A 23,496-nucleotide genomic window follows, 5' to 3' on the forward strand; every position below is an offset into this window, starting at 1 on the left:
GTGTGCATTCCTCAGTACAAATGGCTCTTTTGAATAAAAACGCATGCAGACCAATGTAGCGAAATGTCTCTTTCATCGCGATGATATATTTAAGCGAAAAGCGGCCGGATATGTTGAGGTGGTTCAAAGCAGCGGTCACAGCGTGTCTTTGTCATTTGGGGCGGTGAGTGATTGTAGGAGGGAGGGAAGGTTGCCACCTCTTTCCTTGAGGAGTCCAGAGACACAGAGGGGCAGAGCCGCGCCGCATGGAGTCGGCGCTAGGGTGGGAGGGACTGCTCCCTTCTCCGGAGGGCTGCAGGGCTGCTCCTCCGGAGCCTCCTCCGGCCCTGGCACCGGCCCCGGCCGCTCTGCCTTGCCAGAACACGAAAACCCTCCCCCGCCGGTGCTGGAGACACTCGGCTTTCTATCTGCAGCATCAGCGAGAAAGCCCAGCTCGGCGCAGGCTCAGTGCTCACCGCCGCAGTCCCGGACGGAGGAGGGGGGTTCGGGAGCGCAGCATCTTCGCAGCGGGTTAAGTAGGATTAGTACCAAATCCCTATTATATTTGCCAAGCAACTTGAATTTGTTAAAATTCCCCCTCGCTGTTCTGGAGCTCCGCGAGGAGGAAATTTTGCTCACAGTGTAAGATCCAGACATGCCAGTACGCAGGAATACCAGCATACTGCATTACACTGGCTCCCTGCGCTGGAAATACAACTGCGAACCGCAGGTCCCGCTGTTCCCGTCCCTTTGTGTTTTTAAACGCAGCCAGGAAACTTAATGTGTTCGCCAGGGAAGGGGCGGGATGAGAGCGTTTTTAACCTCCCCGCCATAAACTTTAATCGGATTCCAGGCTGTTGCACGGCATGGACGCTCGCCTTCTTGCCTGCGTCTCCTTCCCCGTTGTTTCTACTACGGTCTCCTTGCGAGTGCCTCTTTCAAGCGAATGAGTGATTTCTTTCTCTTGCCATGTGCAATTGCTCCCCCTTCCTTTCCTACTCTCGCTGGCCTCTCTTACACACACTATGCCTTTCACACGCGGTCTGCGCCCCCCAGTCCCCCCCTCCTTTCCTTCTCTTTTGCAGTGTCTTCACATGCAATCTCTCTCTGAATGTGCAATGTCTTTCCTGCTCGGGAGTGCTGCGTCCTTCACAGTGGATTGGTTCCTCTTTCGGAGCAGAGGTAACGGCCCCCCCTTTCCTATCATTCTCCCTTCCTCCCTCCCCTCCTCCTCTCCTCCCCTCCTCCCCTCCTCCCCCAGGGCAGGCGGCCGGCGTGGGAAATGGGCCCGACGTGCGCTGCATGGTGGATGGCCGCGCTGCTCCCGCTCCACGTGCCCCGGCTGCCGGGGGGAGCACGGGGCTGTGCTGCCCGTGTGTCCCCCGCGCCCCCCCGCATCCCACTCGTTCGAGACGGCAGAGAGCAGAATTACCCCCGCACCCTCCTCTCTCCGCCTCCCCGGCCCCGCAGACCGCCGGTCCCGCGCACCCTCGGCCTCCCGGGTGTCGGCAGGAGCAAGCGCGGCTGTTCCAGGCGGGGGAGGTTGGTCCCTCTCGGGCAAATCTGTTGCGCAGTGTGAGTCCCCCCTGCCGGCTGCCCCCCCGCTCCGATGCACACAGACGCCCACACGCGCTCCGACACGACACGGCATTTGTCCTCCTGATCTGGTGAGATCAAGTGGGAAGAGGGATCACAAATGTAATCGTCTGTAATAAATAAAATAGCCCGAGATGCTGGTGATATACAGAGGGGAAATAGGAGCTTGTGTCCTTAAAGGGAACATCTGATAAGGCCACCGAAGTGGCATCTTGCGTGTGGGAAGGAATCCGTCTTGCTGACAATCGCAGCCTGCTGTACGTGGGGAAATCCTAAAGCAGCCTGGGAGCTTCCCCGGCTCTGTGCATCCCCCAAGCTCCCGATGCTCTGCACCGGGGCTTTGTTGTCGTTGTTGTAGTTGTTGATTGGAAAGACAGGGGTCATCGTTAAAATATGCAGATATAATTAATGGCTGGTTTATCTTCTTGTGTTGGCTGAGCCCAGCTTCTGCCGCCGGCAGCCGGACTCGCGTCCGCAGTTGGCGCTTTCAGCCCACGACAATTTGGTTTTCACAGTTTGGGAATGTCAGTGGCTCGCACTGGAAAATTACTTCTGGGATCTGCAGTCGGAATCAGTCTCTGGTTAAAGAGAGACAGATTATTTACATATCCACACCACTCTGTACCCTAACAAATACACACTGCATATTACTATTTTCACTCACAAAGTAAAAAGAAGCTTCAGGAGGGGAAAAATCATATTGCCTTGAAAGTAACGTATTCATAATAATACATGGAAAAGATTAAATACAGTAAACATGACAGAAAATTCAAAAGCAGGGTAAAAACAAGGACAGAACCCCCACATGAAGCAGTTAAAGCCATTTGACGGAAAGGCGAAACTAACTCAAGAACTCCACCAAGGGACAAGCAGCTGAAATGACACCACAGCAGCACGGAGCCCGCGGTGACCTTTCATCTCTCCAAAGTGTCTTGCTGATCTGGTGCAATTCTGTTGTGACCTCTTCACTCCCTTCCCTACCACAAGTGCCCTCCGGCCGCCTCGGAGCTCCCTGAGTTGCTCGCAGTGAATGTACTGGGAGGCCGGCTGAGTTACAGGGAGTGCTGACACTTGGCCAGTGTCTTTCACAGCTCTGCAAATATGCTTGCAGTGTAGTAACATGTAATAGGCAGCAGTGATTAAATTATTCATTGCAGCAGCAGCCTTTCTGATAGATGTTAAAACGTAAGAGTTTAAATAAGAAAACCACAGATTTACTTTTAAGCAGATAAACCCCACATCTGTGCTTATTTAACTGAATGCTAGCTAAGCATGAAACCAGTTACTTTGTTTAAATCCTCTCTCTTTTACTCTCTCGAATTTTGAGCTAGATTATGCACCATAAAAGTTACTGACAGAGCAGAATTAATCTGTGTTGGATAACAGTGGTTAAATCTCGCATGATTATAATCGTTCATTCTTAAACTCAAACTGAAGTCTGTTCAAAGTGAAAGGTTCTTGCATAGGCATGATTCCATCAGCATTTCTGAGTTCTCACATTTATGAAGAATGATGAAAATTAATATTTAGCCAAAGAGATAGTGATTCTGTTTACTAAGATTTTTGCAGTGTGTATATATTCCTCAAAAATCACAATTATTAGCATTGAGATTTTCTTTTTCTTTTTCTCTTTCTTTCTTTCCTTCTTTCTTTCTTTGTTTCTTTCTCTTTCTTTTCTTCCTTTCTTTCTTTCTTTTTCTTTCTTTTTCTAGAACTTGTCATGGAAGGCCATTTACAGACCGGGTTTTTTTCCCAGATGTTTACAAAAATATCTACCCACTCATAATAATGTAGAAATAACAGAGAGAATATGCTTAAAATCAGAAAGAAAAGTTAGTGAAAGGTCTTTAAAAACTCATGTGAACTTTAATGAAGGGAGGCATATTTTTGTTAAATTTCTTTCACATGCAAGTGCTAACTTCCCTGGATTTGCAGGGATATAAATGAGTTCTGTACCCAGCCCCATTATTTTATAGATTTATTTTTAAATTAAACTATTGTTCATGTTCTCTAAATGCAAAGAAAACGATAAAAAATTAAGGTGAGCTTTCATGAATTCCTATAAAAATAGAGGAAAATGATGAGTCATTAGTACATTTTCTTCATAAAAAGATACAATGAGACATTTAGAAGAGATAATTAAACTGGACTTTATTTAAATGAAATGTATGAGAACCAGGTAGCACCGCCAAAGAAAGAAAAATACGTTCATTGTCACAGAAAATATTAAATGTGTACAATTGGTATGTATGTAGGGTTATTAGCAGAGAACAGTACAGTTACTCTGGGAAATAATTTAGGTATTTTTTTAATATATATAGTGTTTCCAAGGTGGCTATCAGTAGTGAGCACACTGAAGGTCTCAAAGTGCTTTGTAAATTATCCCTAGGAGAGAAAAAGAAGTGCAATGACCTGTGCAGTCACCCAGGCAAACCACTAAAAAAATTTACTCTTTCCAGATTAGGTTCATTAGACCATAGTTGTGCATTTCTTTATGTTATTTTACTATATTCTGGGTTCACATCAAGATTTGTCTTTAAATATGTGACAATAATTTCTGCTTTATTTGATGGATTGCTGGAGAGTCAAAGAACTCTTTCTGAAGCCTTTAAAACAGGTTTGTATTCCAGACAACTACATACAAAGAAAATCTTGTGTCATGAAATTTGATGGATAGCATTAAAATATACTAAACTGTTACAGATATATTGAAATACAGATGTTTTTAAGCACGTGCTCTCACTTACTTCAGCCAGCTATCCTTTATATACCAAACTGAGTACACAGACTTTGTAAAATCATTTCACCTCAATGTACTCTTGAGGACTTCTTGACCTAATGTGATTTTTCAGTTCTATGTCCTACATTTTCTACTGGTTTTTTTTTTTTTTTTTTTGGATGCTACAAATTCTTTTTCTGTAAATGAAAGTTTTCTTCCATTTTTGAATGAAAATCATGAGGGCATATCTTTTGCCTAATGTTCTTTCTTAGTGCATCCTGTGCAGTTTTGATTTATTTTTAATATAATTCAGGAGATCATAGAAGATCTGGTATGTCTTCATGATTGTGCTGTGTTGTCAGCTGCCTGTTGAGCAGAAGATAAAATACTTAAGCAAGAGGGCAACTCTGAGAAGTTCTGAAGAAGAATCTTTGATATTATAATTCAAGTACTGGTATTGATAACTGAATGCTGTGCATCTCTATTCCTTTCTGTAAGTTAATGCCAATATATGTTATTGATTACATTTAAAATTAAATTTATAAATCTACACATATACTCACTTAGCTGGGAGCTTTAATGTTTCTGTCTGCTTTTTCAAAACAATAACTGCTCTCTGGCAGAAAAAAGAAGAGTAATAGTTGTACAGAACAACTAGGGTATAGAACACAGTTGTTCTATATTAGGGAAATAAATATGGTGGCAAGGAAAATAATTTAGAATGGGATCAAGCTGTTGATTGCCTGTTGGACAGGCTATTTGGCTTTGTTCTGCAATGTTTAAAACTACTTTCTTTACTAGGTATTTTATAATGTTAGGCTTGTCATTTCTTTTCATATGAAAAGTGCATCATTAGAATCCTTAGAGGTCATGTTGCTATAAGCCTTATTCAGCTGTACAGTGGAGAAGCAGAAAAAGTTTTCCCTTAATTCACTGTTTGACCCTGTCAGAGACATGAGTGTTCACTGAAAAAAAGTAAGGGCTATTCACCTGCTACCATCAACTGTTTTTGGTGAGCAAGAGAAAGTATGAAGAAGTAGAGTTCCTTGTGCCTTTCCCTGAAGTACATTAAAACATAAACTTGTATATCCATGTCTATAGTGTACAGGCCTAGTGAGCAGCTTTGGTATTTAGCCAAAATAGCAATTAGAAGCTGAAGAAGACCCTGGTTCTATCACCCTAAACCAGGATCCTTTTAGAACAAACAGGAGTAGCCAAATATATTTTGGCTGCTAAGCACTGCTACATACCTGATCAGCTTTGCTTCTAAAATGTTTTGCACTGCTATCTGAACTCTCCAAAATAGGAATTAAGGGGTTGTAGTCACCCTTCCTGTGAGGAAGATTACATAGTCTGACATTGAAATCATCTGATCATCATCTGATCAATCCTGCTGTCTCACTTGCACTTTCTGCCATGCAGACACAGCCATACTTTTACATCTGCTTTAGGTGTTTTGCAAAGTTTCTTGGTGATCATCCTTTGCATAATTACATTTTTAGTGTCCTTTATAAGAGTAATAAGTACTGTACAGAGTGGGTTTTTATGACTAAAATATATCTAGAGGAAGAGAGGTACTGATAAGTTTCTATGTTTTTCATCTTCTGATAGAAACCTGACATATCTTCTAGTTCATTCATTCTGTGAGATGATTAAAAAGTTGCTCTTCAACAAACTAAACCTCATTCAGGGCTCAGCAGGAAATAACTGCAATCTAAGCACATTAAAGAACAGACAGGGCAAGCCAAAGTATACCTTTTTCTTTCCCTCTTAAGATCATGGGGAAAAGAGAAAAGCAGTCTAATACTGTGATAAAACTGCAGCCTGCAGCAGCTGACTATGGGTAAGGGTATAGAACCTAATACAAAGCACACAGAAGTCAATGGAAGCACTTTGACTAAATAAGCTTTGCATTAGGCACCTTGTGAGTGAATGATGTTTAAAGCATTCATGTAGATCTTAAGCAGATGAGTGAAGAAGAAAATTATGTGCATTTGAATCAAAATAAATGCCATTAAAACACTGACCCCAGAGATCGTCTTTATGACTCATAAAAAATTGTCATTCTTGGGCACTGAGTCCTATCTTCCATTAGTGCAAGAACTCATGTTGCATGAAAAGCATATCTTTAAAATATGTGTTTGTATATACATGTAAAATTCTTATGTTGATACTTATCTTAAAGTTCAGTACATTATAAACATCTGCAGGCTCTTTTTACCCATTCATGTGTTTACAGAGTGAATTTCTCTCATCTTAGGGTTAGGTTTTTTTCTGCTAAATAATACAAGATTTTTAAATTTCCTTTCATGATCTAAATTCTGCATTCCTGAGATTATGCAGACAAACTTCCCCTTCACCTCCCTCCACTCCATTTTTAATGATGTTTTCAGTGAACCCTTTTTTAATATGGAGGACACAAGTGACTTATGATTTTCATCATAAAGATGTACTCTACCTCATGTGGTAATGTTAAACATCTCTTTATTTAACCCAGAAATATTATGTTTAATACTCTGTATTAGCATTTTTCATAGCTACATCATGTTTTGATGACTAGTAGTCCTTCTTTAGTAGATTGGCTGCATCTTTCTTTTCTCTGTCATTTTCAGCTGATAAACTCACAGTTTATAGATGAAAATCTAGTTACATTGCTGTTTGTACTATTAAATGTAATTGCATTTCTATTATAGAAGTCATCAAGTCATCTGATTCTTCTTGTTTGTTTTCATCATTTTGATGGTTCTCAGGCTTGCTTTACCAGCAAATTTCAGCAGCATGTTCTGAGGTTTTATGATCTAATTTTTAACTTAAATATCAGAAAGCTCTATGGCAAGACACTCCATAAAAAACCCCTTAAAAGCTTCCATCTAATCATGCAAACACCTAACACAACCTGTCGTCCTCTCCTGATTAGTCCATTCTTTATCTTCTCTGTCTTAAGTAATTATTTTCATATCAGATTGTGTCAAAAGCTGTTTTGAAGTCCAGATATGTGAGATTTCATGCCTGGAATAGAAGATACATTATTAAAGATACAGAGATATTGATATATGGTAGTATCTTCTCTCGAATATGTTTGGATGTTAAGTTTGGTTTTTACTTCTGTTCTCTATACTTCTGTACTTTTAGAAGAATAGTGTCGCCAGCAGACCAGGGAAGTGATTGTCCCCCTGTGCTTGACACTGGTTAGGGCAGACCTCAGGCACTGTGTCCAGTTCTGGGACCTTCAGTACAAGAAAGACATTGAGGGGCTGGAGAAGTTCTGGAGAGGGGCAGTAGAGCTGGGGAAGGGTTTGGAGGGTAAGTCCTGTGAGGAGTGGCTGAGAGAGCGCTGGAGGGTTGTTTAGCCTGCAGAAATGGAGGCTCGGGGGGACCTTCTTGCTCTCTACAGTTGCCTGAAGGAAGGTTTTAGCTAGGTGGGGTTCAGCCTCTTCTCCCAGGCAGCCAGCAACAGGACAAGAGGGCATACACTCAAGCTGTGCCAGTAGAGGTTGAGGCTGGGCATCAGAAAGGGTTGTTAAACACTGGAATGGACTGCCCAGGAACCTGGTGGAGTCGCCCTTAATGGAGCTGTTCAAGAAATAGATGGATGTGACATTTAGAGCCATGGTCTAGTTGAAAAGTTGATGATCAGTCAAAGGCTGGACTTGATGATCTCAGAGATCTTTTCCAACCTAAATGATTCTGTGATTCTGTTCAATTACTTATTCTTAGCTTCAAAAAATTATTTTGAAACTTTGCATTCTAAACCCATAAAAAAAGTCTTATTGAAACATTATTTATTTCCTCTCTTCTCTTTCCCTGTTGAAACTGATACCTTTACTAAAAATTCTTGTTCTAGTCTCTTCAGACATATGCATTAATTTCTTCAGAATTCTGCAGTGTAGGTTATCTGGACTACTGGCTTATACTATTCTGTAGTCTTTGAAATAATTTTATTTCAGATGTGGTAATTTTTGTTCTATGACTTTGCTTGCATTGATCACTTTGCTCATTTCAACATCACAATCCTTACTGGGACCTGAAACAATGTACACAATTTATTTGGGTATCTCTAGGTAAATATTTATAATTTTACTTAACTTTGTGTTTATTGCACATTCTGCAAAAGTAGAGCCAATGCTTTCTAAGCAATTTTTGAATAAGGTCTAAAGGTTTATATTTGACATTTTATTAAAAAGTACAACATGTAACTCTGAACATATTTGCCTATTTTGCCACTGCATGTCTTATTTTCTGTCTTGTTCATGCATTACTCATATGTGACCTACATTATCTTCTGAAAATTCATTATTTTGAATGTCTGAATGCTTTATATTAGAAGAATGGCAATGAAAGTGAAGATAAGTAGATCATTCCAGAGTAGAGGAACCATACCTGACCAGAAGGAACTTTGCACTTTCACAGAGTTGAATAATATACAGCTAGATTAAAATAATATACAGCTAGATTATTAAAGCTGTAAAAAGACTCTGAAAACATAGATTTGGCACTTACAAGACCAGAGCCACCCAGAATGTCAATAGTCAATCCAAATGACAGGTGATACTACCAGTTGCCAAGTGTTATCAAACTGAATATACAGAAAGTGTATATTTATATATATATATATAAAGTTCTTGATGAACAACATTCTATGAAGAGTCTTGTATCAAATACCTTAGAGAAGTTTGGAGAGATAGATCAGTATAAATGGATTAGAAATACAATAATAGAGAGGTGAAGATAAGAAATGTTTAGGTTTGTTTTAAATTTTGTGAACAAATACAATTAAAAATTTATAAGGGAGAAATGAGAAAAAACAGATTTCAGAAAGTTGATGGAGTTCCAATTCTAATGCATCAACACAGCTACTTAAGTTATTGGAGCTTTATTTATTAACTTTTGTTTTTCTTTTAAAATAATTTTAGCATTTTTGTACTAAATGTCTATTTTTTTCAAGGGGCACTGCATGACTCATAGTGCAACTTAAGGAGGATATATTTAATTTACTGCAGTTTCAAAAAGTTCATGAACAAAAAGTATTGATAAGAAAACTTTTTGAGTTTTCATCTTGTGTCATTCTTGGAAGAAGTTATTAACTTAACTTGGTATTATTATTCCTCTGAAAGTTATAAGTAAGAATGATAACTATTATGACTTCATGGCACTTCAAATAATATATCCCTTTTTTTGCTTGCCTATTACCTTACTGAGTTTTAGCATATAACTTCTTTACAAGTCCACATCTATATTTAAATTTTTGAAAAAAGTCAGCCTGATTCAATGATATCTGATAATGAAGCTAGATTTACCCATGATGAAACTTATAGGCAATCTTATTTAAATATTTTCAGTATTTTTATACATTCCACTATGAACTTGAGCTTTTAAGAAGCTAGCTTTTTGGAGTTTTTTGTCTGAATATAAAAATCAATCCATCCAAATTTGTTGAAATTGCAATGCACTAAAGTATTGTATTTACATAAGAGTGGTAAGGACTTGACATTTTTAGGCAATAAGCTCCTCAAATATTTTATTCACATTTTATGTAGCCCAACATGTGCTTAACTAATATTCTATTGACAATCTCATCTCTTTGTCCAGAAACTACAATACTCTGGTATTATGTGGCCTCTTCTGGGACATAACAATGGTAGCAGGAAGCTTCCATGTTTGAACGCAGAGGGATGAAAGTTAGATCTGAATAGAGAGAAAAAGATGAAGTGCTAGTGACTGTTCCAGGTATCAGTGATGTCAAAAATAGCTATGGAATTTGCTATAAAATTATCACATTCATTCTGTCTCTAAACAATGGTAGCATTGTATATATTTAGTTCAATTTGTAAAGGCTTTTGCTAATGACCAATCACCTAAGTATCAATAAGGAAACATAAGACTTAATTTTGTTGTTTTTTCAGGTTTCTTTAATTTCAGTTTTGGCTGATAAATAACCTAGGAAAAAAAGTAAAAACCCAAAAATTAATGTAAAGAACAATATTAATATTGCCAAATATGAATAATGTAGTCAATGTAGCCCTCAGAAGCCAGAAAATATCAGAATACTTTCAGCATACCCTTAATGCAGTGATTACAATCTAATGGCATGTTTATGTATACTTTCTACACTGAATTTCAATTTGGAATAAAATTAAAATAAAAAAGAAAAAAAGGGAATGAAGGAAGGAAGGAAGGAAGGAAGGAAGGAAGGAAGGAAGGAAGGAAGGAAGGAAGGAAGGAAGGAAGGAAGGAAGGAAGGGAAAGAAAGAAAGAAAGAAAGAAAGAAAGAAAGAAAGAAAGAAAGAAAGAAAGAAAGAAAGAGCAAATGAAAAAAAGAAAGAAAATAATTAAATAAAATAATCCTTATTTTTATTTAATTACACAGAAGAAGTACATAAGGTTGGATTTACTAAGAAAGTTTTTGTTCATGTTCAGTATTTGTCCCATGGCCTTATTGCCCACTGTTAGAACAGCATCCAGCACACAGAATTATTAAATGGTATTTTTTATGGTGTATATCACTGTATTGTTTAAAAAATTTAAAAGCTTTATTTAATTTGTGGAAAATTATATTATACTGTGGCGTACAATGATTCCAGTATTAAAATGTGAAGGTACTACAGAGACTGAGGTAAAAAATATCCATAGATTTAGTATATCTGAGTCTTTAAGATTCATATCTTTGAGGAGTGTTGAGAATTACATACTTTTACATATCCAAGCCAAACTCTCAGTGACATAAGTGTCTGGAAATGTTCATTCTTCAGTGAAACAGTCTCATGATTTCAGGTAAGAACTCAGATATGGTGAAATCACAATCAAAATGTTTTGTTCTGTGACATCATGGGGGAATTGTATCTGGAAGTGAATGTCAGTCTCCAGCTTTAAAACAAAACATTCAGACACAATGAAACCCTGGATTTTGCCTTGATTTAACATCAGAGAAGGTCAGTTCTGTTCAAGGCAGCAAGTAGGGATCTTGAGGAGAAAAAATATAGCTCTAATGAAAGACTATATCAGACTTCACAAGTACTAGTAGTTGTACAGGAACTATGATTACATCTATAGCTTAATTTCATAATTTTCTAACTATGAAATGAACAGTTAATTTTTTGACCCTAAAAATAGCCTTCTAATATAATTTTGTGGCATATAGTAATTTCTATTGCAGAGAGAGGACAGCACAGGTCCCTGTCTCTACAAAAGGAAATGTACCTAGGTATGCAACACTTTGGAGAAGAGGGAACTGGGGTGTGGGTAAAAACTCTTGAATAAGCATAAGTGGGAGATGCACAGATGGTTGAAGTTCCCAAATGTTCTATGATTCTCTCTGGGCATCTTTTGCTATATAAGTGTGATAACATTTGTTAGAAGGCATGATTAAGGCTTTGTAGGCTTCACAGATGGAATGTAATTTAGTGGAAAGACTTGAAAGAAAGAAGGTTCAGATATGAAATGTATTCCATGAAAGGAAGGGGTCGGGTCCAGACAAGCAACATAGATACAATAACTAAACATTGTTCTGTAAACTTTTCTGTGAAAGAAAAGACAGGAATAAGTTCCCTTCACCCAGAGATATCTCTGGTTTTCTCAACTGAATATATAACATAAAACATATTAGCAGTTTAAAAAACTAATTTAAAGTAATATGTTCAATTAAATAGTGTATTAGGTTACAGCAAAACTTCCACCCTTTCAACTTCCAGAAAGCCTCATGTCCACTATGCTGTACATGTCTGGTAGGAAAGAAAGCACTTTGATGAAATAGCTCAGTAAGCTTCTGAATGGAAATAAACTATTTCTCTTGACTTCCACTTGATGGAAATGGAAGAAAGTCATAGCAGAAAATTTAATTTACCTAGACCCCATTTTAGAGATTCCTGCATAACATATATGTGTGTATATATATATATATATATATATATATATATATATATATGCTTGTATGTGTATATTTTAATATATTTCTACATATATGTATGGTCACTTGATTATAGCAAGAAAATATTTGACCAATAGCTGCTGTTGTAAAATTTCATAGAACACAAGAGTTGCCAATAGGACATCAGAAGTAGTTAACAACAATACACAGAATATGGTCAATTTTCTCAGATTCATCAATTTTCTCATTCTTCAATAGAAAGAATTGGAGTAAATAATTTATGTTGATTTTTTTTCCTCTTTTATGTAGCTCAAAAGCAGGAATAGCTTTTAGAAAATAATTTTGGTTTTAATAAAAAAGGATTAGATGCCAACTAAATGAGTACAGAAGAATGCAAACATCATTCATGCTGGAAATTTAAGGTCTGAGACAGAGAACAGCCCATGTAGTAGTGTTTTCTCACTACACATGTGCTCTCATCATAATCATTCAAGGCTCCTGTCACTTTGACTTGCTAATTCAAAAAAATAAAAAGAACTCTGGGCCAAAGTGAGGACTAATCAATCATGAAATACTGTTTTAAAAATCATATTTTGCTGTCCATAAAGGGAAAAGAAAATTTCTAAATATTCAGCTTGTGCCTTATAATTACAACAGAAATATTTCTTTTAATGAATCGTCACTAAATCTGGGCAGAGACAAAAATATTCCCATCCTGTGGCTGTTTTTTTTGGACCTTGAGATATAATTTTGAAGAAAAGAACATATCTTTATAAAACTGAGGGCATATTTCCATTTTAAAGAAGAATGTCGGAGAGCCAAACTCTCCTATTTGATGTACAAGTATATTGTGGCCAAAATTTCACTTGCTGGTAGCCTGTTCTTGATAAGGTGTTTGGTTTTACTGGCTGGCTTTCTTCAGTGTTTTGTTTCCCAGAGCTGTCTCTCCTTCATAAAAATATTTATGTGCCAATTTAAGGCATTCTAAAGTCAATCAGTTGCAAATGTAAGCTTGTATTATGGGACTTTCCTCTACTTTAGTGTGGTTAATGACTATGTTCCCATGACTTTTAAAAGGACTGGTGCCTCAGCACATTTTCAAAATTATGCCATTTGAAGACATTTCCATTTATAATGCAGCTTAAATCTCATTTCCCTCAATATGTGCCCTCACTTAGTCTATTTTAAGGCTTCTCTGGAAAAAAAAAATTATATCTCAGCTGCTGCTCCTGCTCTTAATGCCTTCCTAGTCTCAGTAAAGCAGAAACCAACTGATGCCTCATTCTGATACTCATACAGAGACAATATGCAGACACTGCACTATCCTCCATTCCTGGCTGAAGAGCTCGGTCCTACCATTTCATATTATCTACACACACAGCTGCTGCTTTGTGTGTCTGCTAAAGCTTCATGCCTCTCTGTAGTCTCTATGACTTCACAGTTTCCCTGTAGGAACTTAGAGTGAGACTGGTAAAGACTGCCTTAATTGCAAGATACTGCAGATCCTAATTGGGAAAAAAGAGTGTCACCTGAAATAGTAGTACAGACACAGTCCTGGATGAGTGGAAGAAGGAAAAATAGAAGGGGTTATAAAGAAGGGGAGAAAAGAGGTGGAAGTTGTACTATTTGATTGTGTCCTTAACTTGCTGAGTCAGCAGGAGCCAAGAGCTCTGCAGGGGCACACTTAGCCTTCACGTTTCTCCATAGAAACCCCATCTGGCCAACTAAATTGCCAGCAATTGAGAAGCCATGCAGGAAGCTGTATCCAGCTATTCTCATTCAGTGTGAAGGTTACTGTGTGTGGAGGCAGTGGTAGGAAAAATAAGGAAAACTTTGCAAGACTATGCCTCTCACATACAGTAATGGAAAGCATCAAATATGGATCAAATTTGGGCTGCTCACTGCTGTAGTTGGTAGGCAAATAAAGAATTAAGCATTGCAAAGAACTCTAGCTTCTATTTTAGAAAGACCCATAATCAGGCAAATTTTTGAAGAAAAATCATCCAAAAGAAAAATTATGAAGGAAATTCAATAACTGTATTTTACTATAGTATTTGTGTTTGAATTTCAAAATCAAAAGCTTTTAATCATATTTTTCTATCAGGTTATCTGAAAGAAATTTCATGGAGCCCTACTTGGCCTTTGCAAGGACATCTAAATTCAACCTCCATTTAAAAGGCCTAGAAAAATTAAATGCCTTCTCTGGTCCTGTTAACTTGCAATGTTCATTCAAATGCAGGTACTTAAAGAGATATAAGCCAGAGACAAATACCATCATTGCATAAAAGAATCCAGTTTGTTATATGGGGAATGCTCCAGAAGAATGCATCAGCCACTGGTTTATGTGCTGTAAAACAGCAATTGCACTTTATCCCTGCAGTTCAGTGTTTCCCAATGAGCAGGGTTGCTCTCTAGAGAGATGTGCCAGTATTAAAGGTAAAGCACAGAAGAGAGTGCAGTCCAATTAATGTATTAAGTGAGGCTCTGTGCCCAGAGTGGCATTGCTAGTAGCAGCAAACTGAAGGAAAGAAGATACTCAAGTACAGCAGTGTGAAAAAAGAGAAATGGTGGAGAAGATGATAACACAGTGTCCAGGAAAGCTTGGTACCAGTGATTTGTCTCTCTGCTCACAGTAAAATAGGTTAAATGAGTCAACATCCCTTCCCATATAACTCATTTTCCTAATGCTAGTTGTAGCTGGTGTTGGCACATTGTGTTGTTCAGGAGAGCTGAGTTACACTTAGGTGACTAGGACTCTTGGTAGTGCATTATTGATGAGGTCTTCACATGGTGTAAGCAGCTTACAAGGGCATCAGTATTCAGCTTGCAGTACAGAATGAGTGATCATTCAGATTCAAAATTATTGGTCCTCTGTGTTTTATGTGAAGCATTTTAGTTTCAGGAAGAGAACTTAAATTTTAATTTCAGATTAATTTTTTCTTTCACTGATTCAACCTAGTTTTCTATAAGCCTTGCAAAGCTTTGACAACTGGGCATGAAAAAGTTTCCCAGGAGCAAATTAACTAGTTGTTTATAAGAACACTTACCACCCCATGAGTTTTCTAAATCATCGGTTCCCAGCCAATAAGTCTGGAGATATGTGTCACATCACCAGTGAAGCAGAGAGCAGAACAGAAACTAATAAACTTCCCTCAAGAACAACACAATATACTTCATTCTTTTAATGAGCAGTTGAAGCTAGATATCAACTTTTTCTACTATCTTACATCTATTAAACTGGTACTTGGGGCGGTTTTCTACTAGCCTCAGTTAATTTTAAAATTTTAAAAATGTTTACATAAAGCTTTTTTTTTTCAGAAAGGCTAAAGAAACGGATTATTAACTAAATCTTTTCTAGCAATGTAGAAATACCAATGAATTTTAAGTCAAGTTACAGTGAACACTGAAGAAAATGTTACAGAAGCTGACTTGCTGCTAAAACCAAGTAGCAAAAGCAAATTTATTAGGCTCCTTCTAGAAACTGTGTTATCTTATAAATCAGATTTTAATGCAGAAAGTATTTCTGTAATTCTCTGCAAAAATCATATTTTAAGGATATATGTTTATAAAAAATACGCTCCCCCCCATGGCTGCAGTAGTAATCTTACTATATTTCTGTCCAGAATTGGCAACAAATACAAATGTAGACATATTCTTTCTGTGTGCTTTACAAAGCTATCTACCAAACAACGTTCTTAATCCACTGGAATCACTGTCCTTTAAGTACTGAATTTGAGTATGCTGCTTTATCTTTTTGCAATGTAGTAACTGTGAGACACTATTCATGTTTGAAACAGGGTTTCAAACCAGTGCACCTTTAGGTTACCTTCTGAAGTCTTTAGGACATGTCAGAGTGGATTTTAACAGCCATAATGAGGTTTTCTGTTGCTGCCTTCTGCTAGTTTAACACAGTGCTCTTTTATTGCAAAGATATCTTCCTATAATCACATCTGTATAATTTCCTCACAAAATTTTTGGGGTCAATCACATGACCTTTGAGCCCTAACCACAGAACAGAACCTTTTCTTTCTTTCCATGCCATTGGGAGTTTGCACGCTGTTCTGATGAGTCCTGGAGGGCTTCCCAGGGAAAGCTAATGCAGACTGACTTTTTTCCAAGCTTCAATTCCTCTTGCTCACCAAAGAGGAGTGGGAACGAGCTTGTTCTCCTGTGGACTTCAATTCTATTCCTCATTCATCAACAGACAGCAGTAGAAAACTCCCTCCTTTTCCATCATAGGACCAAAGGCCTTACAAATGACCCTAATAATGACAAAGCAAGAAAGAACATCCAAATCATTGCTGTATAAGTATTTTATATATATATATATATATATATGTATAAAATGCTCTCTAATCTTTTCAGAGTAGTGTTAAATTCTTCTGAGGATTAATTTTATGCTGAGCCCAAATGACCAGAAGCAGCTACTACTTTGGGAATGACTGTCTTTCTGGATGCCTTTTGTTTTTAAAGAATTCTTTTATAGATGGACTTTATTTTTCTAGTTGAGAAAGAATATATTGAATATAGATTAGAGCAAATAATTTACTTTCCCCACAGATAGATTTCTGTGATAAGAAATCTGTTCTCCTATCTCAGTAGAGGCTTTTTCAAATGTTATCATTGCAGTGACAGAACAAGTAATTTAATCATTAAGTTTTTGAGACATGCCTTACTAGATTTTGTCATTTCATTAATTCCTCCCCCTTCAAATCAAGTAGATGGTATAATAAACTTAGTGAATTCTTTATATAGATTGAAACACTAGGATGCATGGAATATAGACTAGTTTCTTATTTCATTTTTTAAAAGATGCTGATGTCTTGGCATTGCCAATCAAAGAAATAGGATTACCATAAAAATTTCTTAAAGGCATACTTTTCTGTAATGTATAATAGTGGGTGTCTGATATAGGAAAATGCATATTATGTAATTCTCTTTTAGCTTCAAGGCACATGAATAAGGCCTAGAGTTCCTGATTTCTATTCCCACCTCTTTCACTAACTTATCTTAATAATTCTTTGCAGTTCACAATTTTCCAGCATGCTTCTTATGGTGAAAGAAACTCATTTCAAAGGAAGAAAGAAAGGAAGAAGAAATGTCTCTTTCAAGCATTGCTGGAAGGAGTGGCTTAATGTTCTAAAGATAATGGAAATGTCTGAATTTGCTGAGCCAATGATTTAAATTGAGGTAGGTTTGAGTGGAATCTTCTTGGAGATGTGAACACTGATTGTTCCTTCAATTTAGTGAATTGAATTGAATTGAGTTTAGGATCTTTTTAGAGTAAATTTTAAACACTGACCGTGTGTTGGCTGTGTGAGGGTGCTGCTGAGCCCTAGCGCAGTTGGCAAAAGAAAGTGTATGTCCTAGAAGCAGTGCAGAGCATTCTGCCTCCCCACACTTCTGCAGAAATGTTGGGGGAAAGTCAGCATTGTGCCAAAGCCATGAAGACTGAAACCTCATTTTTGAAACATTTTTCTTTTTGCATCCTCACCATTATTTCTCATTTAATTGCGGTTTTTTTTCATTTGTTTTCCTCCCCCCCACAAGGAAACAGAAAACCTGCCACGCTAGAATAGGCTTCAGTCCTGTTAGCAGAAAAACCTATTGATTTGTACTCCTCCCCTCATCTGTTTTTACCATCTAAGCATTGTAAAGTTTTCCTATAACTAGGGAAAGGAGATAAATAGTATGGTAAGTATTAAAATTATTTTACAAACATTTTGGCAGTATTTTAGTTTTGTAACTAGTTTCAGGTAGTGGTCATTTTCATATGAAAAAGTATTGAACAAAAATGGAAGTAACACTAATTCACTAATTTAAATAGTGTTGTGGAGCCTGATACTATCTTATTCCTATGAAAAATACAACCTCTACTATAAAAATGAGGGTTTAGTTCAGGTATATCTATTTGAGTGAGGACATTGGTAACAAGTTTGTTATGTGTTAGCTAAAAGTAAATATAAAACAATAATAGAAGATATAATTTAAGAGATAAGTACTCATACATAGAAATAGTTGCAGAATCTTCATTTAGTCTTATCATTATGTCTTTAACATATTATCATGTACCTTTATTTTCAGTGGACCCTGGATATTAAAAATACACCTTGATTTTTTCCATGAATAAATTGTGTATTCAGACTCTGCACTCTGCATCCTTCAGCTTCCTATGCTGTGAATAGGAAAACAAGTTAGAGAATGAAAAACTCATCATGCACTCAATAGGGTTTTCTTATGGTAGTGTTAGTATTTGGAAGATAGTAGCTTCCTTTGTAAATAACTTTGAGATATGTTTTAATAAAATATTACACAATAATATATCTATGACACAGTGTGAAGTTTTTTTTGTTCTGAATGGAGAAAAATTAAACAATCCACCAACAAGTGCATCTGCACTGGGAGTATGTTCTGGATGAATATTGAACTTCTACACCTTTAAATTTACATATTAGTTTTGAGGAACTACCAGTGTTTGTGCATAGCATGGAGCAGGCCAGAATGTAGCAAGCCCTCTGTCTTCCTCTGTAAACCCTGCTGTATTGCTTCAGGCACAGGAGTGGATATTCTAAACATTAATGTATTCAGTGCAATAGAACAGCTAGCAGGAGGGTTTCTGGTCTGGACAAAGCACCTCCCTAATGGGACCTGCATTGTTTCTGGGATGGCTGGGTGTTGCAGTGTGTCACCATTTCCTTCTCACCTATCCCATCCCCCTCAAGGATGCCAACCTTTCCCCCTCCCCTTTTGCCCTCCTGCCTGGCACCTTCCAGCAAGGCGTCGTGTGATTGGCAGATGCCCCCCAGGCCTGGGCTCATTGGTTTGTCCCAGCGTCCACATCCCCTGACCCTTCCCCTGCTCACACCTGCTTGGCCCTCACCTGTCCCTCCCCTCCCTCTGTCCCCGGGGCTTAAAAAGGACACGGGACCATGCGGTCGGGGTCTCTGCTGGGTCTCTGCCGTGGCTCCGGCTCTGCCTGTCTGGCTGGAGCTGTTGCCACATTCAGAGGTCAACCATGCTACAATAAACTCTGGATCTAAGCTACACGGCAGAACCCGCTCCTTTTCTCTTCACCGTCTGAACCTTTTCTACCAAAGGTAAACTGAGTTCCTATTTTACCTGGACTTGTTCTGAGCGCCCAGCTGCAGCACCCAGCCAGCCAAAGGCATCTCTGGGGTGAAAAACGCCACAGCTGCCGCCTTTGGTCCAGCAGCGAGGCCAGACGAAGCCAGGCAGGACACACATTCGGGGTTTAATATTAATAGCTGGGGATCTACATTGCTGTGACCGACCATCCATGCCCAAAGGTCTTAGGGTGCCTGAGGAAAGCTAAGACCCTGTTTATTCCACAAGTGGTAATTTTATAAAATTGTACCAAATGTGTGTGCTGTATGGCTGGCAGTATGATGTGAGAACTGTTGAGCAGCAAAGGTCCGGCCTTGCAGTGGAGGGCTCCGTGTGTGCCATGCAGGTGTGTGTGTGACTGTGGTGGTGCAGATGTGCGCACAGACCTGTTGCAGTCGTATTCATACTGCCTATAGGTTTACTTTGGAGTAAATTATCCCCACCTGAAGGTTCCCTGAGAGAAAATTAGCTGTGACAGTTCAAAAGAGAGCCCAGGAGCAAACTGACATACAAGCAGTGTGAACTGTCAATGAACTGCAGAGTGAAGTGAAATGGAGTGCTAAGTTGTTTGACAGCATGCAAAGGTGACTTAGATCAATGTAGCTTGTCAACTGTATCTGTATGGCAGTGATGTCCTGAGGAGACATATCCTGAAACACCATCCTCATATCTTGAGTTAACTCTGCAAAGATCCCTGCACAAAGACATGCATACCATAGCTAGCTATTTTTTTGGTGTGCCTTCTCATTTCTGAAGATATTTTGGTGTCAATGTCTTCCATGTCTCATGTATTTACTCAGCTTTTTGTGCTCAAAAATACTTTACTTTTCAATTTTCAATGCAACTCTGATATAACACAGAAAAACTAAATGACAGTTTAATTCTATTGTGAAATATTTTTTCCAGAATACAACCTTATTTTCAAAGACGACACTTCCTGTGCAAAATAAATTTCAAAGTGACTATTTCCATTTTCTTTACTGTAATTTAAACTTCAAAATTAATTTTTTTAAAAGTTTTTATCCCCAAATCCTGCTTTTGTCTAGCTTTAAACAGATATTAGAAAATTGTATTTCCCTCTTTGCCTTCCCCTTATCCAAAATTCTGTATTTGTATTTATAAAACAGAAATATTTTCCTCATTCATTTTGTAGAGATTAGACAGAAAAAAAAAATAAACTAACTTTTGGGAACTTTCAACTGTAAACCATAAACCTTTCTTTTTAAAGTTTTTTAACTATAAGAAATTGTATGCCTGTAACGAATTTGAAGAATTTCGGTGTTTTGAAAAGTCCTGTTACTTGAAACTCTATTTTCTTAAAACACTGTTGAAAGAATATGGCCAGCACTAGAATATGAATTTTCAAACATTGGAATAAAGTATTCATGGTCAGATTCATATTGGGCAACCAAAGTGAACTTTAAAGCTGAAATTAAGCTCCTACATGCAAAAGAACACTTCAGAATGTCTCTATTAGCATTAGTTCATAATGGAGAAACTCTTATTTTGGATTACCAAATCTCTGTTACACTGTCTAAAAGGGAGAAAAAGTTTTGGCCAGGAGAACAGGCAGGAAAGAACCCTACTGCTGAACTTCCAAACTGCCCTCTTTTCAAATTTGCTTTTTAGTTCAGTGTATCTCTGGTATGTAATGATCTCAAAATTCACACACATGCAAAATGTTTTGTCTGCTATGCTACAGAAATTGCATGCTCTTGTTTAGGTCAGGAAATACCTGCATACATGGCTTAATAGCCTTTATAGAAAGTATAGGCCTGAGATACAGGTTTTATTATCTCTTGGTTAGTTGAACCCTTTTCTGGATTTCCATGTAATTTGCTGTGTGAAACAGGACAACTAGCCACTGTTTAAAAAGGAAAATTTTGTTCTGCTCACTAGGCTGTCTCAAGAGATAAGAATGATCTGATTGAAAAAAATACCAAACATCTTAAAAAAAGACTGCAAGCTCAAACTCAGTTGTACTAAGTGGGTTTTTTTGTTCGATATCTTTAGAGAGATTTTTTTTTTTTTTGTGCAGCCTGTGTTTAACTTTTACTTTAAAGAGGTGTTAGATATTTTTAAAAATTGTGATGTAGCAGTCATTTCCTTTTATGTACTGGGACTCCTAAAACTCATACTCATGGTTGAATATGGTTTTGCAATACATTCTATTTTTGGTGACTTTTATGTAAAGAACTGCAGTCAAGAATGGAATTATAACACCCTTGTACTGGAACATGGAAACACTGCCATCTGGCATGTATGGGTTTCATCATTTTGCCAATTTTTTTCCTACAGCTTATTTTAGTATTTGGGAGAACCTTCTTTTACTTGGTGCTTTTGTCAGAGGGAAAAATGTGCAGAAAGGCATACAGTCTAAATCTGTAAGATCTGTAAGATCTCCTTTTCACTATCTACACTGTGCTGAATGATCTGGTAAAGATTCAAAATCGTCCGTACTAACAGATTATTATATAAATATGAAATTTTTATGGAACTGCTGAATTTGTTGTCACCTGCATGATTTAATAAATTTATCAGTAGATCTTTTTCCACTGATTTTTTTAAATGAAAAAAAAAACCTTGTTGTCTCTCAGTGTATTTACTCAGTTTCTGTACAATTGTGTTCTTAAAGGAAATACAAACAGGAAGCAATTCAGGGGTCAAGAAGAATCATAGTATATTGCAATTGGATTTGGACAGATAGTTAAGAGTTAATCTTTCTCCTCCAAGAGTCCTGTTTTTTTTTTCCATTCCTTTTTTTATGGAGTGAAAATTTAAAATGCAATTTATGTTTCTCGTGGAAAATTATGTTCTTTCGTGGAAAAAAACCCCACTCTGGAGTACTTTTAAATATATTTCTAGCTATTCTATTTACATTTATTAGAGGAATTTTAATTTTTTTCTATTAATTTAGTGCTAGTTTGGGCCACAACTCAGTAAATGGAAACAAGAATTCCTCCTATTCAAGCACTCCAGGGGTATGTGTATGGTTCTAGGAAGCCTTAATCAGCTGTGCTCCACATTGGGCCTGGAATTGTGAGGGTTATTACTTAAAACTACCAACAACAAATTCAAGTCTCACTCATACTTTTTTAAGTACCAACTCCAGGCAGATGATGATCCCTTTCAACTTACATCTTTTCCTTCTAGAATGAGAAGGAGTTAAAGAATGTGCAACATCCACTTAATTTTGCATACTCTTTTATTCTTTTAAGTCTTCCTTACTGCAATGCATAGGCATCTCACAGAACTAAAAATTCTCACTCTTACATAGGGCCTCTTTAAAAAATCTGTAAGAAGCTCTCAAAAGTAAGAAAGACAAGGTTAAGTAAGGTCAGGAACACTTCAGAATAGGTATGGAAAAAGGTACAAGCCTCTGAACTGTTTTTCATAAATTAGGTCCAGTCCATATTTTAGTATGTTTTAATACTTTATCCTTTGTGACTCTGGTCACATGAGCTATAATTTTCATTCTATTCTGAAGCTGTATTAGAATTGGCCATATTCTCTGTATGTGACATGCAGAGAATGGTGACACAGAGGTATGTATAATCAGGGAATATTTCCAACTACCATTCCCTAGACAGGGAACAGGTATCTGCTTCTTACTGGAAATAAAACAGTGAAACCTTAAAAAGCAAATTGTGGATAAGAATGCTGAAGAAGTCCAAAAATGTAAATCTGGTGTGTGAAAGCTCATCTGTATCATATCTGCGTTCTCTGTGTACTTAACTTCCTTTACCCCTTAATAGGGTGAGGAGTTTGGAAGGCTGCCTTCATTTTGTCATATGCCAGTAGATAGCAAATTAAATCTAAGAATTAGCCATAAAATAGATTATAGTCCAAAGAGTCCTTGCAGGAAACAACAGTCAGACAAATTGAAAATTAGTCAGTTCTGCTGGTATCCTGTGGGTCAAGGATTGGAAGAGAAATTATAATGCCCCATTATAGAAAATCAGTACTTTTGGAGACCCAAAAAGGAGTTTTAAAAAGATGAGAAGCTAGAGGTGATAAGGCTTTTTGGAACACAGAAGTAACTGACAATGATTCATTTTGCCTTCAGTATGGTGCAACATTGGTAATTTTAGCAACATCTGATGATGTCTGTAGTTAGGAATATCTAAATATTTTCATTATGAGCAACATTTGTCAGACATGAAAGCTTTTGCTATTTCAAGCTGTGTAAGTATGTATTTTTTAAAGCTGTAAT

At 37.5% G+C, this 23,496-nt stretch overlaps 1 protein-coding gene across 1 annotated transcript; it reads left to right on the forward strand.

Annotated features, from left to right (window-relative positions):
- The first annotated feature begins 43 nt into the window (after window positions 1–43).
- Window positions 44–18,492, forward strand: LOC136556097 (uncharacterized). The gene is made up of 5 exons (XM_066549152.1): window positions 44–163; window positions 1,065–1,161; window positions 1,241–1,646; window positions 17,186–17,348; window positions 18,243–18,492. Exons 1-4 carry the CDS (start codon window positions 44–46, stop codon window positions 17,340–17,342), a joined length of 780 nt encoding a protein of 259 aa, XP_066405249.1. The 3' UTR covers window positions 17,343–17,348; window positions 18,243–18,492.
- Window positions 18,493–23,496: the final 5,004 nt, after the last annotated feature.

The sequence above is a fragment of the Molothrus aeneus genome, chromosome 4 (assembly GCF_037042795.1).
Source record: "Molothrus aeneus isolate 106 chromosome 4, BPBGC_Maene_1.0, whole genome shotgun sequence".
NCBI classification, from domain to species: Eukaryota; Metazoa; Chordata; class Aves; order Passeriformes; family Icteridae; genus Molothrus; species Molothrus aeneus.

Excerpts from the sequence above, each read along its gene's own strand:
- LOC136556097 (XM_066549152.1), top strand. The coding sequence starts at position 44 with ATGCAGACCAATGTAGCGAAATGTCTCTTTCATCGCGATGATATATTT. Across the intron at positions 164-1,064 it reads TGTCTTTGTCATTTGGGGCG|TGTCTTCACATGCAATCTCT; the intron begins GTGAGTGATTGT and ends TCTCTTTTGCAG. Across the intron at positions 1,162-1,240 it reads GTTCCTCTTTCGGAGCAGAG|GGCAGGCGGCCGGCGTGGGA; the intron begins GTAACGGCCCCC and ends CTCCTCCCCCAG.